The following is a 14,027-nucleotide window of genomic DNA, read 5'->3' as shown; positions in this document are numbered from 1 at the left end:
CCAGATCACTGTGGAGCTATATACAGAGTACCAGTACCAGATCACTGTGGAGCTATATACAGGAAGTACCAGTACCAGATCAACGTGGAGCTATATACAGGGAGTACCAGTACCAGATCACTGTGGAGCTATATACAGGGAGTACCAGTACCAGATCACTGTGGAGCTATATACAGGGAGTACCAGTACCAGATCACTGTGGAGCTATATACAGGGAGTACCAGTACCAGATCACTGTGGAACTATATACAGGGAGTACCAGTACCAGATCACTGTGGAACTATATACAGGGAGTACCAGTACCAGATCACTGTGCAGGGTATTTGAGGTAGATATGTACATAAAGGCAGGGTTAAGTGACTATGCATCAGGATAGATCATAATATGAGTAAAATAAAGAACAGAGTAGCAGCAGCGTATGATGATGAGTGTGAAAGTGTGTGTGCGTGTCTGAGCATACAAGAAAGCCCAAAGTGTGTCTGTCAAAGGCCATAGCACACAAACACCCACTGGTGTTTGACATAGGCATATAGCAAGCAACCACAGATAACCTTCATTAAAATAATGAAAGGGCAATTAAGGCCTATGGGATAGTACGGCTGATGATCAGGTTTGAAATGAGACTATTTGGCGTTAGTTGTGATATGCATATGACAGTGTGCACTAACTGATAATAGAAATGTCACTTTATAATGGAGTTTCAAGGCAGAGAGATAAGGCAGAAAGATAAGTCGATGCCTATGTCATTTAAAGGTTTGGCGATAAAAGAAAGTAATGTCTTGCACTTGTGCAGTCCCCTAGAAACCACACATCACCACTGAAAAAGAGATTACTGTTGTATTAGGCACAGGCTATATCACATACCACATGCACTAGCACAGTGTTCCCCAACTGGCGACCCGCGGTTTTCTGAGCAAAAATAAATACACATTTGTATTTTTTCAAATGTTCATTGTTGGACATAAAATACTGTAAAAACATCAGGAAATCACCTCCAAATGATTTACATTTTGGAAATCTTTTCCCAAGTATTCCCACGCATAATAGAGAGATACAAGTGATTGTATACAAATGTAAGCAAGGATTGAAATTATTATATTTTAGTCAAATATTATATATGTTTGGGATTCTTCTGTTTGGGATTCTTACAGTCTACAAATTATTTGTAATGCTGTTCCGGCCCCCTGAGCATCCCCTCAAGAAAAAATCTGTCCCCTGCTGAATTTAGCTGATGATCCCTGTAGCATACCACACTGCATCCCACTGCTGCCTTGCTTCTGAAGCTAAGCAGGTTTGGTCCTGGATGGGAGACCAGATGCTGCTGGAAGTGGTGTTGGAGGGCCAGTAGGAGGCACCCTTTTCTCTGGTCTAAAAAATAATCAATCAAGTTTATTTTATATAGCCCTTCGTACATCAGCTAATATCTCAAAGTGCTGTACAGAAACCCAGCCTAAAACCCCAAACAGCAAGCAATGCAGGTGTAGAAGCACGGTGGCTAGGAAAAACTCCCTAGAAAGGCCAAAACCTAGGAAGAAACCTAGAGAGGAACCAGGCTATGAGGGGTGGCCAGTCCTCTTCTGGCTGTGCCGGGTGGAGATTATAACAGAACAATACCAAGATGTTCAAAATGTTCATAAGTGACAAGCATGGTCAAATAATAATCATGAATAATTTTCAGTTGGCTTTTCATAGCCGATCATTAAGAGTTGAAAACAGCAGGTCTGGGACAGGTGGCGGTTCCATAACCGCAGGCAGAACAGTTGAAACTGGAATAGCAGCAAGGCCAGGCGGACTGGGGACAGCAAGGATGGGGCAGTGGGGCAGTGATTGGGGCAGTGATTGGGGACATTACCCTGTGTAGGGTGCTGTATTTTGGATGGGATGTTAAACGGGTATCCTGAATTCTCTGTGGTCACTAAAGATCCCATGGCACTTATCGAAAGAGTTGGGGTGTTAACCTTGGTGTCCTGGCTAAATCATACCATCACCTAATCATCCCCAGTTTACAATTGACTCATTCATCCTGTAACTGTTCCCCTGTAAATGAGAATGTGTTCTCAGGTAAAATAAGCAAATTAAAGTTGATTTGCTAATTAGCACAACACCGTAACTATAGAACATATTACAATGTGAGAGCAATACTAAATATACTGTTTTTACAGCAACCAATATATTTATCTTAATAGTTCATACTCCATCACAACAATAGGAGGCAGTACATTTACCATGCAGCAGTCATTTTGTTTGGGTAGGAACCAGGAACCAAAGTGGTTTCAGTCTAGTGTTGGTAAAACCATCACATTCAGGCTCCTCAGTGCATTCACGTCATTCGAAACGCTCGTCAATGATAATTATAGTGCATATATTTGGCCATTCGTCTATATGTTCACAAATGAAACATACTGATTTGTTGATCATAGGCTGTCTCCAATGCATATTTCAGCGACATGTTCTGCAGTTTCTAACTAGTGGTCCGTCAGTAAACTAACTTCCTGTTTACGTCAAGTCACCACAGCCCTTTCCGTTCCAAGACATTTTTTGCTCCACTCACTCGCTTTTCCACTTTTCGGTCCACGTGCGGATTTCTTCAAATTTAGCACCAAAAAGACCCCAATACGAGTTTGGACCAAATGGCGTCTTCATTCGAGCAGATGAGAGCCAACGTGGGAAAGCTCTTACGAGGAATTGATAGGTATGCAGACTTCTTTGACAAATACTAGCGTAGCTAGCCCATTCAGTTTGCTTGCTGCTACTACGTAATGCTAGCTACATTTGATTGTTTGACATTATATAGAAAGTTACAGTTAGTTGTTGAGGTCATTTATTAGACATATCCAACATCTGACGACGTGTATGTGTCAGATCTTTGTTTTACCTAATGCTACTTGTTAACTATTTAGGTACACAGGCTTTTACCGGTAAACTGTAACGTTAAGCTACCGTTATTTATTGGTTGTGATGCAGCTTGATTGTCTCTATGCATATTTTTGCTCAACTTGTTGTAGTTTGTTAGCTGTGTCGGCTATCTGTTGAACACATGCCCATAATGATACATTGTTTATGATCTCTTACAGATACAACCCAGAGAACCTTGCAACATTGGAACGCTACGTGGAAACACAAGTTAAAGAGAATGCATACGACCTAGAGGCCAATTTGGCTATCCTCAAATTGTGAGTCACCCTACCTCTGACTGTCTGACTACTATCACATTTGTTACGCTAGTACAAAATGGTTAACATATGTAGTTAGATTTGCCTGCTGGGTGGCAAGCAGCCCTTGATCATGACTCTCAATTCCATTACACATAAGTCATTGGACGAAGGCTTCTTCTGTATGGGCAAGTTTTGTTATGAGCCCGCGCTCGGGTGGGTATAATTTGTGGAACGTTCCAACAGGAATATGTTCCAAAAACGTCGTAAAGTACAAGGTTGCTAACAAACAACGCATACAAAGTAGCATGATCAATTCACCTAGCTAACTAGCTGCTGAATAGGCATCAACCCACCACGTAGCTTATTCTTAATGTTTGTCCATAGGCTCCAGAGTGAAGACAGACATTTTTCGGAATAAACGTGGTGAGTGACAAACTTAATGAAATAGCCCACTCCCTAACTTTGTTTGCGTTGTTGTTGGCAACCTTGTTATTTACGAAGCTTCTGGAACAGATTCCTGTTGGAATGTTCCACAAATTATACCCACCCCCCGCGCTCTATCTGAACATTAACACGCGGCATGGTTTTGGAAGCACACGGACCTTATCTTTCATATCAGCGAGAAGTCAACACTTTTTTGGGGGGGGGTTGATATACACCTTGATAGGTTAGTGTTTCCACACTGCCAAAAGAAAACCGGCTACATCTGCAAGTCACCTTCAGCGTTCAGATGTTTGTAAATGGCTTTTGCGATATTAAATCATAGGCTTTATTAATTGGCCAACCAATGTCATTTGCTGGGTCATTGTTACCAAATGCGTTGTAGAAATATATTTTTTATCAGTGGAGCTGTGTGGGCTACCGGGTGGACAGAACTGATCGCACATCAGCACAACTGCTGATTGGGGCTTTCCGATTGCCAGGTTCACCATACAAAATATTTAAAAAGTCAGTGCATTTAGTCATTTTTACATGAACAGTGGTAGATGCTCGGTCTGCCATATGGCTCAGCACATACTACCTCATTCACACACACAAACAGGGCAGCTCAGAGAAGTCAACTCAGACCGAACCAGCTCCTGAGCTCGATCAGTATCAGATATTGATTTAGAATGGAAAATGAATGTGTTTGTGCGTTGCATCGAAAAGCACCAAATCGTTTCAAACTAATAGTATCGTACCTGTATCGGAGCCCATGTCTCTAGATGCGTATTGAATCATGCTTGTAAGGGAGGGATGCACATCCCTACTATCTAGCATGCTCCGAACACCTGTGTGTAACTAAAGAAGGCTGCCAGAAACGTGTTGTAAATTAAAAATACTGTCGGCTGCAACTGTGATAAAGACTGTTAAAACTGTGTACAGTAAGTGTATATTTTGCATTTGTGAAATTATTTTGATGTGATATGAAGGTGAAGAGCTTTATGTTTCTAGAACCGTATCGCAATGTTTATGTTTCTAGAACCGAGAAACGATTAACATTTATATGGAGTTTTTGGCTGACAGAGCCAGTCTACCTCTGAAAATAACATAAGGTACTTGGACCTTAAGGTGTACATTCATGGGCTAGCAGAACACCACTCATGGCTATATCAATAACAGAGATGTTGTTCTTGTTCCTGTAGGTACCAGTTCAACCCTGCCTACTTCCAGGTCACAGTGACGTCGCAGATTCTGCTCAAGGCCCTGACCAACCTACCACACACAGACTTTACTCTGTGCAAGTGCATGATTGACCAGACACACGTATCCTTTCGGTGCTCAGTATAATCTAGTATCAACCCTGCAACTAGTGTAGTTTGTCCATTTTTGTACTCCCTGTCAACAAAAACATTGACAATAATTTGTTCAAAAACAGACAATCATTTAGTCCTCTGTGGTATACCTTATTGCGTGGTATTTGGAAATAGCCCTGGGATGGTTTTTCAATTCCGTTGAAACTATTTATTTGAAGTTTTATTTTATTTGAATATTTGTAGCTACTTTTTAAGTAAATACTTGCAGTCAACTTGTGCAATATGTTAGGTGATGAAGAAGATTGTGTTCTTAATTTCATCTGCCAACTTTTTTTCATTATGAAGCTTATGGGTCGTCCCCAGTCATGGGATGTTTGTTTACAAGACCTGGCCATGGCTTTCGACTCTGTCAATCACCACATCCTCATCGGCAGACTCAATAGCCTTGGTTTCTCAAATGATTGCCTCGCCTGGTTCACCAACTACTTCTCTGATAGAGTTCAGTGTGTCAAATCGGAGGGCCTGTTGTCCGGGCCTCTGGCAGTCTCTATTGGGGTGCCACAGGGTTCAATTCTTGGACCGACTCTCTTCTCTGTATACATCAATGATGTCGCTCTTGCTGCTGGTGAGTCTCTGATCCACCTCTACGCAGAAGACACCATTCTGTATACTTCTGGCCCTTCTTTGGACACTGTGTTAACAACCCTCCAGACGAGCTTCAATGCCATACAACTCTCCTTCCGTGGCCTCCAATTGCTCTTAAATACAAGTAAAACTAAATGCATGCTCTTCAACCGATCGCTGCCTGCACCTGCCCGCCCGTCCAGCATCACTACTCTGGACGGTTCTGACTTAGAATATGTGGACAACTACAAATACCTAGGTGTCTGGTTAGACTGTAAACTCTCCTTTCAGACTCATATCAAACAACTCCAATCCAAAGTTAAATCTAGAATTGGCTTCCTATTTCGCAACAAAGCATCCTTCACTCATGCTGCCAAACATACCCTCGTAAAACTGACCATCCTACCGATCCTGGACTTCGGCGATGTCATTTACAAAATAGCCTCCAATACCCTACTCAATAAATTAGATGTAGTCTATCACAGTGCCATCTGTTTTGTCACCAAAGCCCCATATACTACCCCAACGCTCTCGTTGGCTGGCCCTCGCTTCATACTCGTCGCCAAACCCACTGGCTCCAGGTCATCTACAAGACCCTGCTAGGTAAAGTCCCCCCTTATCTCAGCTCGCTGGTCACCATAGCAACACCCACCTGTAGCACGCGCTCCAGCAGGTATATCTCTCTGGTCACCCCCAAAACCAATTCTTCTTTTGGCCGCCTCTCTTTCCAGTTCTCTGCTGCCAATGACTGGAACGAACTACAAAAATCTCTGAAACTGGAAACACTTATCTCCCTCACTAGCTTTAAGCACTAGCTGTCAGAGCAGCTCACAGATTACTGCACCTGTACATAGCCCATCTATAATTTAGCCCAAACAACTACCTTTCCCCCTACTGTATTTATTTATTTTGCTCCTTTGCACCCCATTATTTCTATCTTTATTTTGCACATTCTTCCACTGCAAATCTACCATTCCAGTATTTTACTTGCTATATTGTATTTACTTCGCCACCATGACCTTTTTTTTGCCTTTACCTCCCTTATCTCACCTCATTTGCTCACATTGTATATACTTATTTTTTTCTACTGTATTATTGGCTGTATGTTTGTTTTACTCCATGTGTAACTCTGTGTTGTATGTGTCGAACTGCTTTGCTTTATCTTGGCCAGGTCGCAATTGTAAATGAGAACTTGTTCTCAACTTGCCTACCTGGTTAAATAAAGGTGAAAAAAAAAAAAAAAGTACACAAAGATGAGACTGGAGGTTTGAAAAACAGCGCCCCCTGTGTTCAGTGCCGGTATTACATAATACCCAGTATGACACAAGGTCGGTATGAAAGTATGGCAATCTGGATACCGCCCAAGCCCACCGGGGTTTGTGTTGAAGTAATGGTGTGGACGTTACTGTCTATTATGTGGCCAGTTTGCTGTGTGTGTGGTGCCTTTCCTTGACTACAGTAAAGCAGCAGGAGGAGCGCCCCATAAGGCAGATCCTGTACCTGGGGAACCTCCTGGAGACCTGCCATTTCCAGTCCTTCTGGGTATGTACACAATACATATCTTTGTCTGTCTCTTTTTTTTATTTCACCTGCTATTTGCCCTGTTCATTTCACTCAACTTTCAACTTATTGTCAGAGAATTTTGGGGATCATATTCTAATATGAAGGAATGGTTCCAAACAGAACATTGAGGTTAAACATGACTGTACATTGTGGCTCTAACTGGAGATTGATGGCTGTACCAATAGACAACCCTATCAGGACTTTATTATAAAGTGTGAGATCCAGTACTCCTAATGGTATGATTGTATGGTACTCATTCCTTTGTCTGTCACTCAGTCCAGTCTGGAGGAGAACAGGGAATTCATTGACGGCATCACAGGCTTTGAGGACTCGGTGCGCAAGTGTGAGTAGAACATATGGAAATCAAGTTAGTTGATGACTATAATATTGCAATAAAAACTTGATAATAGCCTTTCTAACTGCTGCTCTCTCCACAGTTATCTGCCATGTGGTTGGAATCACATACCAGAACATTGAGCATCGACTTCTAGCTGAGATGCTGGGTGACCCCCTTGGTAAAGGCCATTCATTTATGATGTACACTATATCTTTTGGAGAGTGCTTTCCTTTCTTTCAGTGACTCTACAGTGTTAATTATCTGTAAGTCATATCCCACTTTCCCCTGCGCAATTGCCTTCCTGCTCCCCATACAGACACACAGGTGAAGGTGTGGATGAGCAAGTACGGGTGGACGGAGAATGAGGAAGGGCAGATCTTCATTTTTAACCAGGAGGAGAGTGTCAAGCCCAAGAACATTGTGGAGAAGATTGACTTTGAGAGTGAGTGTTTCCTTGTCGTGTTTTTGTCTTGCTTGCTGGTATCCAGTGAAGCGGCTTTTGTCTCGTCTGTAGTCACTTTTAGAATTTCAAAGTTCAACTTCTTCCTTACACCCCCTCCTGTCAGTGTAGATTTAAGAATTTTCATGCAAAGACAATTTTGACATTCTTTTCTCTCTTTCCCTTTTTCTCCTGCTCCTCTGTATTCATCTCCCCCTTTTCTCTCCTGTATTTTCCTTTGTTTCTGTCCCTCTCTTCCACAGGTGTATCCAGCATCATGGCCACATCTCAGTGATACCCAGACGCATCTGCACACTCAGAATGTACAATAAAAATAATCAGCCAGACAGCAGTACATATTCCTCAAACCAACCTTTTACAATAAATGTTAATTATCCATTCAAACTCAGACCCGAAGTGTGCCGATCTTTTCACTGATTACATTGAACTAGTCTGATAACCTTACGTCCATTCCAGGAATTATTACCAAAAATAGGACTGTATTTACCTTTCTTTTTTTTTTTTTTTACCTTGTGATAAGATGTGAGTGCTATTTTATCTTTGACTTGGCATGTCAGTAAATGAACACTGTTGTCTGTATCACTAGAGCTGGGCGGTATACCGTTTTTTGCGATATAGTGGTATTGATGTACGGACCACTTTGGCTTTTTATTTTACCTTCTATACCGGTATTTTAATGTTTGGTTTGTTAAATGTGATACGCGGTGTGTAACGTCCATTTTTATAGTTTACTTCGCTTACTTGAGTCATCGCTCTCCACTCTCTATGCCACTTTCCACACAGACCTAGCCACGCCCCCTGTCACTCAAGGAGCACATTTGATGTTCCTCAATCACGAGACACTTGTGTTCAGTCTGCATGGTCAATGCAGCGCTGTTGATGACAAGGATGCAGTTGTCACTTTGCGTCTTAATATAAATCTACTAGCATTCTATTAGCTTGTGTTTCTTACATCTGCAAACAGCTAGTTTGTCTTTTCTTAGCAAGTTGTTCCAAAATCTTGTTAGCCGCTACTGCTAATCGCTAGCTAGCTAATACATGTACTGAGTAAGAGTAAGCTAAATTAGCTATACAGCCTAATAATACCAGTGATTTGTGTAGACCTAAATCAGCATGTTGTTTGTGCAACAGTGTCTTCTAAATTAGAGAATATGTTAGCTACATGAAGCAGCTGCAAAGCTGTCATCAAGGCAAAGGGTAGCTATTTGAAGATTCTCAAATATAAAATATATTTCGATTTTTTGGGGGTAACCTCATGATTCCATATGTGTTATTTCATAGTTTTGAAGTCTTCACTATTATTCTACAATGTAGAAAATTGTCAAAATAAAGAAAAACCCTTGAATGAGTAGGTGTTCTAAAACTTTTGACCGGTAGTGTATGTGCAAAAGTACTGTCTCACAACTCAATGAAACCTTCACTCTTGCGCAGACATTTAGAAACAAAACATGACAATTTAAAAATAAGACAATGTTTTTTTGAATGAGAATTAAGATGACTTTTGAGTAGTAAGACATGTATAAAAGCAACAGATACCATTAATAAGAAGGGGCTAGAAGATTCTTATGGTGAGCTACCGAGTGGCTAGGACAGGCAAGCCCCATACTATTGTGGAGGACTTAATTCTTTCTGCTGCGGCGGATATGGCTGGGACAATGCTGGGGGAAAAGGCCAGAAAACTATACAGACAATGCCTTCATCAAACACTGTTTCACGACGCATCAGTGACATGGCAGGAGATGTTTTGAAGCAATTACTGCTTTGCATACAAGCCAGTGAATTCTATGCGTTACAGCTGGATGAGTCAACAGACGTGGCAGGCCTGGTACAGCTCCTGGAATATGTCCGTTACGTTTATGGGGGGTCAATTTAAGGAAAACATCCTCTTCTGGAAACCAGGACAACAGGAGAGGATATTTTTAAAGTACTGGACAGCTTTGTGACATCAAATGGACTATGGTGGTCAAGATGTGTTGGTATCTGTACTGATAGAGCAAAAGCCATGACAGGGAGACATAGTGGAGTGGTAACGTGTGTGCAAGCAGTTGCTCCCAACGCCACTTGGGTACACTGTAACATCCACTGAGAGGTTCTTGCTGCCAAGGGAATGCCTGACAGCTTGAAATACGTTTTGGACACTACAGTGAAAATGGTTAACTTTGTTAAAGCAAGGCCCCTGAACTCTTGTGTATTTTCTGCATTATGCAATGATATGGGCAGCGACCATGTAACGCTTTTACAACATACAGAAGTGCGCTGGTCATCATCAAGGGGCAAGGTATTGACATGTTTTTTTGAATTGACAGACAAGCTTAAAGTTTTCTTTACTGACCAATTTCACTTGTCTGACCGCTTGCATGATGACGAGTTTCTCACACGACTGGCCTATCTGGGTGATGTTTTTTTCTCGCCTGAATAATCTGAATCTAGGACTACAGGGACTCTCCGCAACTATATTCAACGTGCGGGACAAAATTGAGGCTATGATTAAGAAGTTGGCGCTCTTCTCTGTCTGCATTAACAAGGACAACACATAGGTCTTTCCGTCATTGTAAGATTTTTTGTGTGCAAATTACCTCAAGCTTACGGACAATGTCAAATGTGATATAGCGAAGCACCTGAGTGAGTTGGGTGTGCAATTATGCTGGTACTTTCCCGAAACAGATGACCCAAACAACTGGATTTGTTATGCTTTTCATGCCTTGCCTCCAGCCCACTTACCGATATCTGAACAAGAGAGCCTCAATGAAATTGCAACAAGCGGTTCTGTGAAAATGGAATTTAATCAGAAGCCACTGCCAGATGCTGGATTGGGCTCCGCTCAGAGTATCCTGCCTTGGCAAATCGTGCTGTTAAGACACTGATGCCCTTTGCAACCTATGTGAGTGGATTTTCGGCCCTCACTAGCATGAAAACAGACTGTGTGGGAAATTATTTAAGACTGAGACTCTCTCCAATACAACCCAACATTGCAGAGTTATGTGCATCATTTCAAGCACACCCTCATTAACCTGTGGTGAGTTATTCACCATTTTCGATGAACAGTTTTATGTTGAAAGATGGCTAAATAAAGAAATTATTATTATTAAATGTAACCTTTATTTAACTAGGCAAGTCAGTTAAGAACAAATTGTTATTTACAATGGCAGCCTACAGCTGCCTTGTTCAGGGGCGAACAACAGATTTTTACCTTGTCAGCTCGGGGATTCGATCCAGCAACCTTGCGGTTACAGCGTTAGGCCATCTGCCACCCCAATTATTGATTATTATATATTTGTGCCCTGGTCCTATAAGAGCTCTTTATCACTTCCCACGAGCCGGGTTGTGACAACAACTCACATTCATTATATTTAATAAATGTATTGTATAGTGTGTGGCAGGCTTACAATGATGGAAAAAAACAACATTTGAGAGTGCGCTGACCCTGGTGCTAGAGGGGGTATGCATCTGGAGGTTGAATGTTTGAATGGGTACGGGACTACAAAAAGTTTGGGAACCACTGGTCTAGGGTTTATGGGATAATGATGTTGATGTGAGCCATGACCAGCCTTTCAAAGCACTTCATGGCTACAGACGTAAGTGCTACGGGTCGGTAGTCATTTAGGCAGGTTACCTTAGTGTTCTTGGGCACAGGGACTATGGTGGTCTGCTTGAAACATGATGGTATTACAGACAGGGAGAATTTGGAAATGTCAGTGAAGACACTTGCCAGTTGGTCAGCACATGCTCAGAGTACATGTCCTGGTACTCCGTCTGGCCCTGCGGCCTTGTGAATGTTGACCTGTTTAAAGGTCTTACACACATTGGCTGCGGAGAGCATGATCACACAGTCGTCCAGAAGAGCTGATGCTCTCATGCATGTTTCAGTGTTACTTGCCTCAAAGCGAGCATAGAAGTAATTTAGCTCGTCTGGTAGGCTCGTATCACTGGGCAGCTCTCGGCTGTGCTTCCCTTTGTAGTCGGTAATAGTTTGCAAGCACTGCCACATCCGACGAGCGTTGAAGCCGGTGTAGTACGATTCGATCTTAGTCCTGTATTGATGCTTTGCCTGTTTGATGGTTCGTCGGAGGGCATAGTGGGATTTCTCCTTGAAAGCGGCAGCTCTACCCTTTAGCTCAGTGCGGATGTTGCCTGTAATCCATGGCTTCTGGTTGAGGTATGTACGTACAGTCACTGTGTGGACGACGTCATCAATGCACTTATTGATGAAGCCAGTGACTGATGTGGTGTATTCCTCAATGCCATCGGAAGAATCCCAGAACATATTCCAGTCTGTGCTAGCAAAACAGTCTTGTAGCTTAGCATCTGCTTCATCTAACCACGTTTTTTTTGACCGAGTCACTGGTGCTTCCTGCTTTAATTTTTGCTTGTAAGCGGGAATCAGGAGGATAGAATAATGGTCAGATTTGCCAAATGGAGGGCGAGGGATAGCTTTGTACACGTCTCTGTGTGTGGAGTAAAGGTGGTCTAGAGTTTTTTTCCCCCTCTGGTTGCACATTTCACATGCTGGTGGAAATTTGGTAAATTGGATTTAAGTGTCCCTGCATTAAAGTCCCCGGCCACTAGGGGCGCCACTTCTGGATGAGCGTTTTCCTGTTTTCTTATGGCGGTATACAGCTCATTAAGTGCGGTCTTAGTGCCAGCATCGGTCTGTGGTGGTATATAGACAGCTACAAAAATACAGATAAACTCTCTAGGTAGATAGTGTGGTCTACAGCGTATCATGAGATACTCTACCTCAGGTGGGCAAAACCTCGAGACTTCTTTAGATATCGTGCACCAGCTGTTGTTTACAAATCTACATAGACCGCCACCCCTTGTCTTACCAGAGGCTGCTGTTCTATCCTGCTGATACAGTGTAAAACCCGGCAGCTGTATGTTGTTCATGTCGTCATTCAGCCACGACTCGGTGAAACATAAGATATTACAGTTTTTAATGTCCTGTTGGTAGTTTAATCTTGCTCGTAGGTCATCGATTAGAATATTTGCATGTTTGCTAATAGAACGGATTGCAGTGGGGGTTTACTCACTCGCCTACGAATTCTCAGAAGGCAGCCCGACCTCCGACCCCTCTTTCTCCGTCTTCTCTTCACGCAAATGACAGGGATTTTGTCCTGTTCCCGGGAAAGCAGTATATCCTTTACGTCGGACTCGTTAAAGGAAAAAGCTTCTACCGGTTTATGGTGAGTAATCGCTGTTCTGATGTCCAGAAGTTATTTTTGGTTATAAGAGACGGTAGCAGCAGCATTATGTACAAAATAAGTTACAAAATAAGTTAAAAACAACGCTAAAAAACAAACAAAATAACACAGTTGGTTAGGAGCACGTAAAACGTCAGCCATCCTCTCTGGCGCCATCAGCCTGTTGATTGTGACCTGTGGAATGTTGGCCCTCTCAATGGCTGTGCATACTGAAATGTTTGATGCTGAACTGCAGTCAGGTCAAGACCATGGTGAGGACGACGAGCACGCAGATGAGATTCAATGAGACGGTTTCTGACAGCTTATGCAGAAATTATTTCATTGCGCAAACCCACAGTTTCATCAGCTGTCCGGGAGGCTGGTCTCAGACGTTCCCGCAGGTGAAGAAGCCAGTTACACTGGTCTGTGGGTGCGAGGCCGGTTGAACGTACTGCCAAATTCTCTAAAAGGACGTTGGAGGCAGCTTATGGTCGAAAAATTAACATTCAATTCTCTGACAACCCCTCTGGTGGACTTCGTGCAGTCAGCATGCCAATTGCACGCTCCCCCAACTTGAGACATCTGTGGCATTGTGTTGTGATAAAACTGCACATTTTAGAGTAGCCTTGTATGGTCCCCAGCACAAGGTGCACTTGTGTAATGATCATGCTGTTTAATCAGCTTCTTGACAGCTTCCACACCTGTCAAGTGGATGGATTATCTTGGCAAAGGATAAATTATCACTAACAGGGATGTAAATGAATGTGTGCACAACATTTGAGAGAAATAAGCTTTTTGTGCATATGGAACATTTCTGGTATCTCTTATTTCAGTCCATGAAACATGGGACCAACACTTTACATGTTGCGTTTATATTTTTGTTCAGTTTATATGGCTTGCGGGAATCATGCAATGATTTATAAATCATGAGAGTGCACATGCAAGCGACACTTTCGAAGGCTGCACAGGTGA

The 14,027-nt window shown here is 42.5% G+C and overlaps 1 protein-coding gene across 1 annotated transcript; it reads left to right on the top strand.

Moving 5' to 3' along the window:
• The first annotated feature begins 2,508 nt into the window (after nt 1-2,508).
• On the top strand, nt 2,509-8,265 carry LOC120028981 (eukaryotic translation initiation factor 3 subunit K). The gene is made up of 8 exons (XM_038974266.1): nt 2,509-2,692; nt 3,075-3,173; nt 4,781-4,901; nt 6,980-7,057; nt 7,355-7,421; nt 7,516-7,593; nt 7,732-7,857; nt 8,118-8,265. Exons 1-8 carry the CDS (start codon nt 2,631-2,633, stop codon nt 8,147-8,149), a joined length of 663 nt encoding a protein of 220 aa, XP_038830194.1. The 5' UTR covers nt 2,509-2,630; the 3' UTR covers nt 8,150-8,265.
• Nucleotides 8,266-14,027: the final 5,762 nt, after the last annotated feature.

The sequence above is a fragment of the Salvelinus namaycush genome, chromosome 34 (genome assembly GCF_016432855.1).
Source record: "Salvelinus namaycush isolate Seneca chromosome 34, SaNama_1.0, whole genome shotgun sequence".
Classification (NCBI taxonomy): Eukaryota; Metazoa; Chordata; class Actinopteri; order Salmoniformes; family Salmonidae; genus Salvelinus; species Salvelinus namaycush.
Note: the sequence above shows the minus strand (reverse complement) of the source record. Positions and strands in the feature narration are given on the sequence as shown.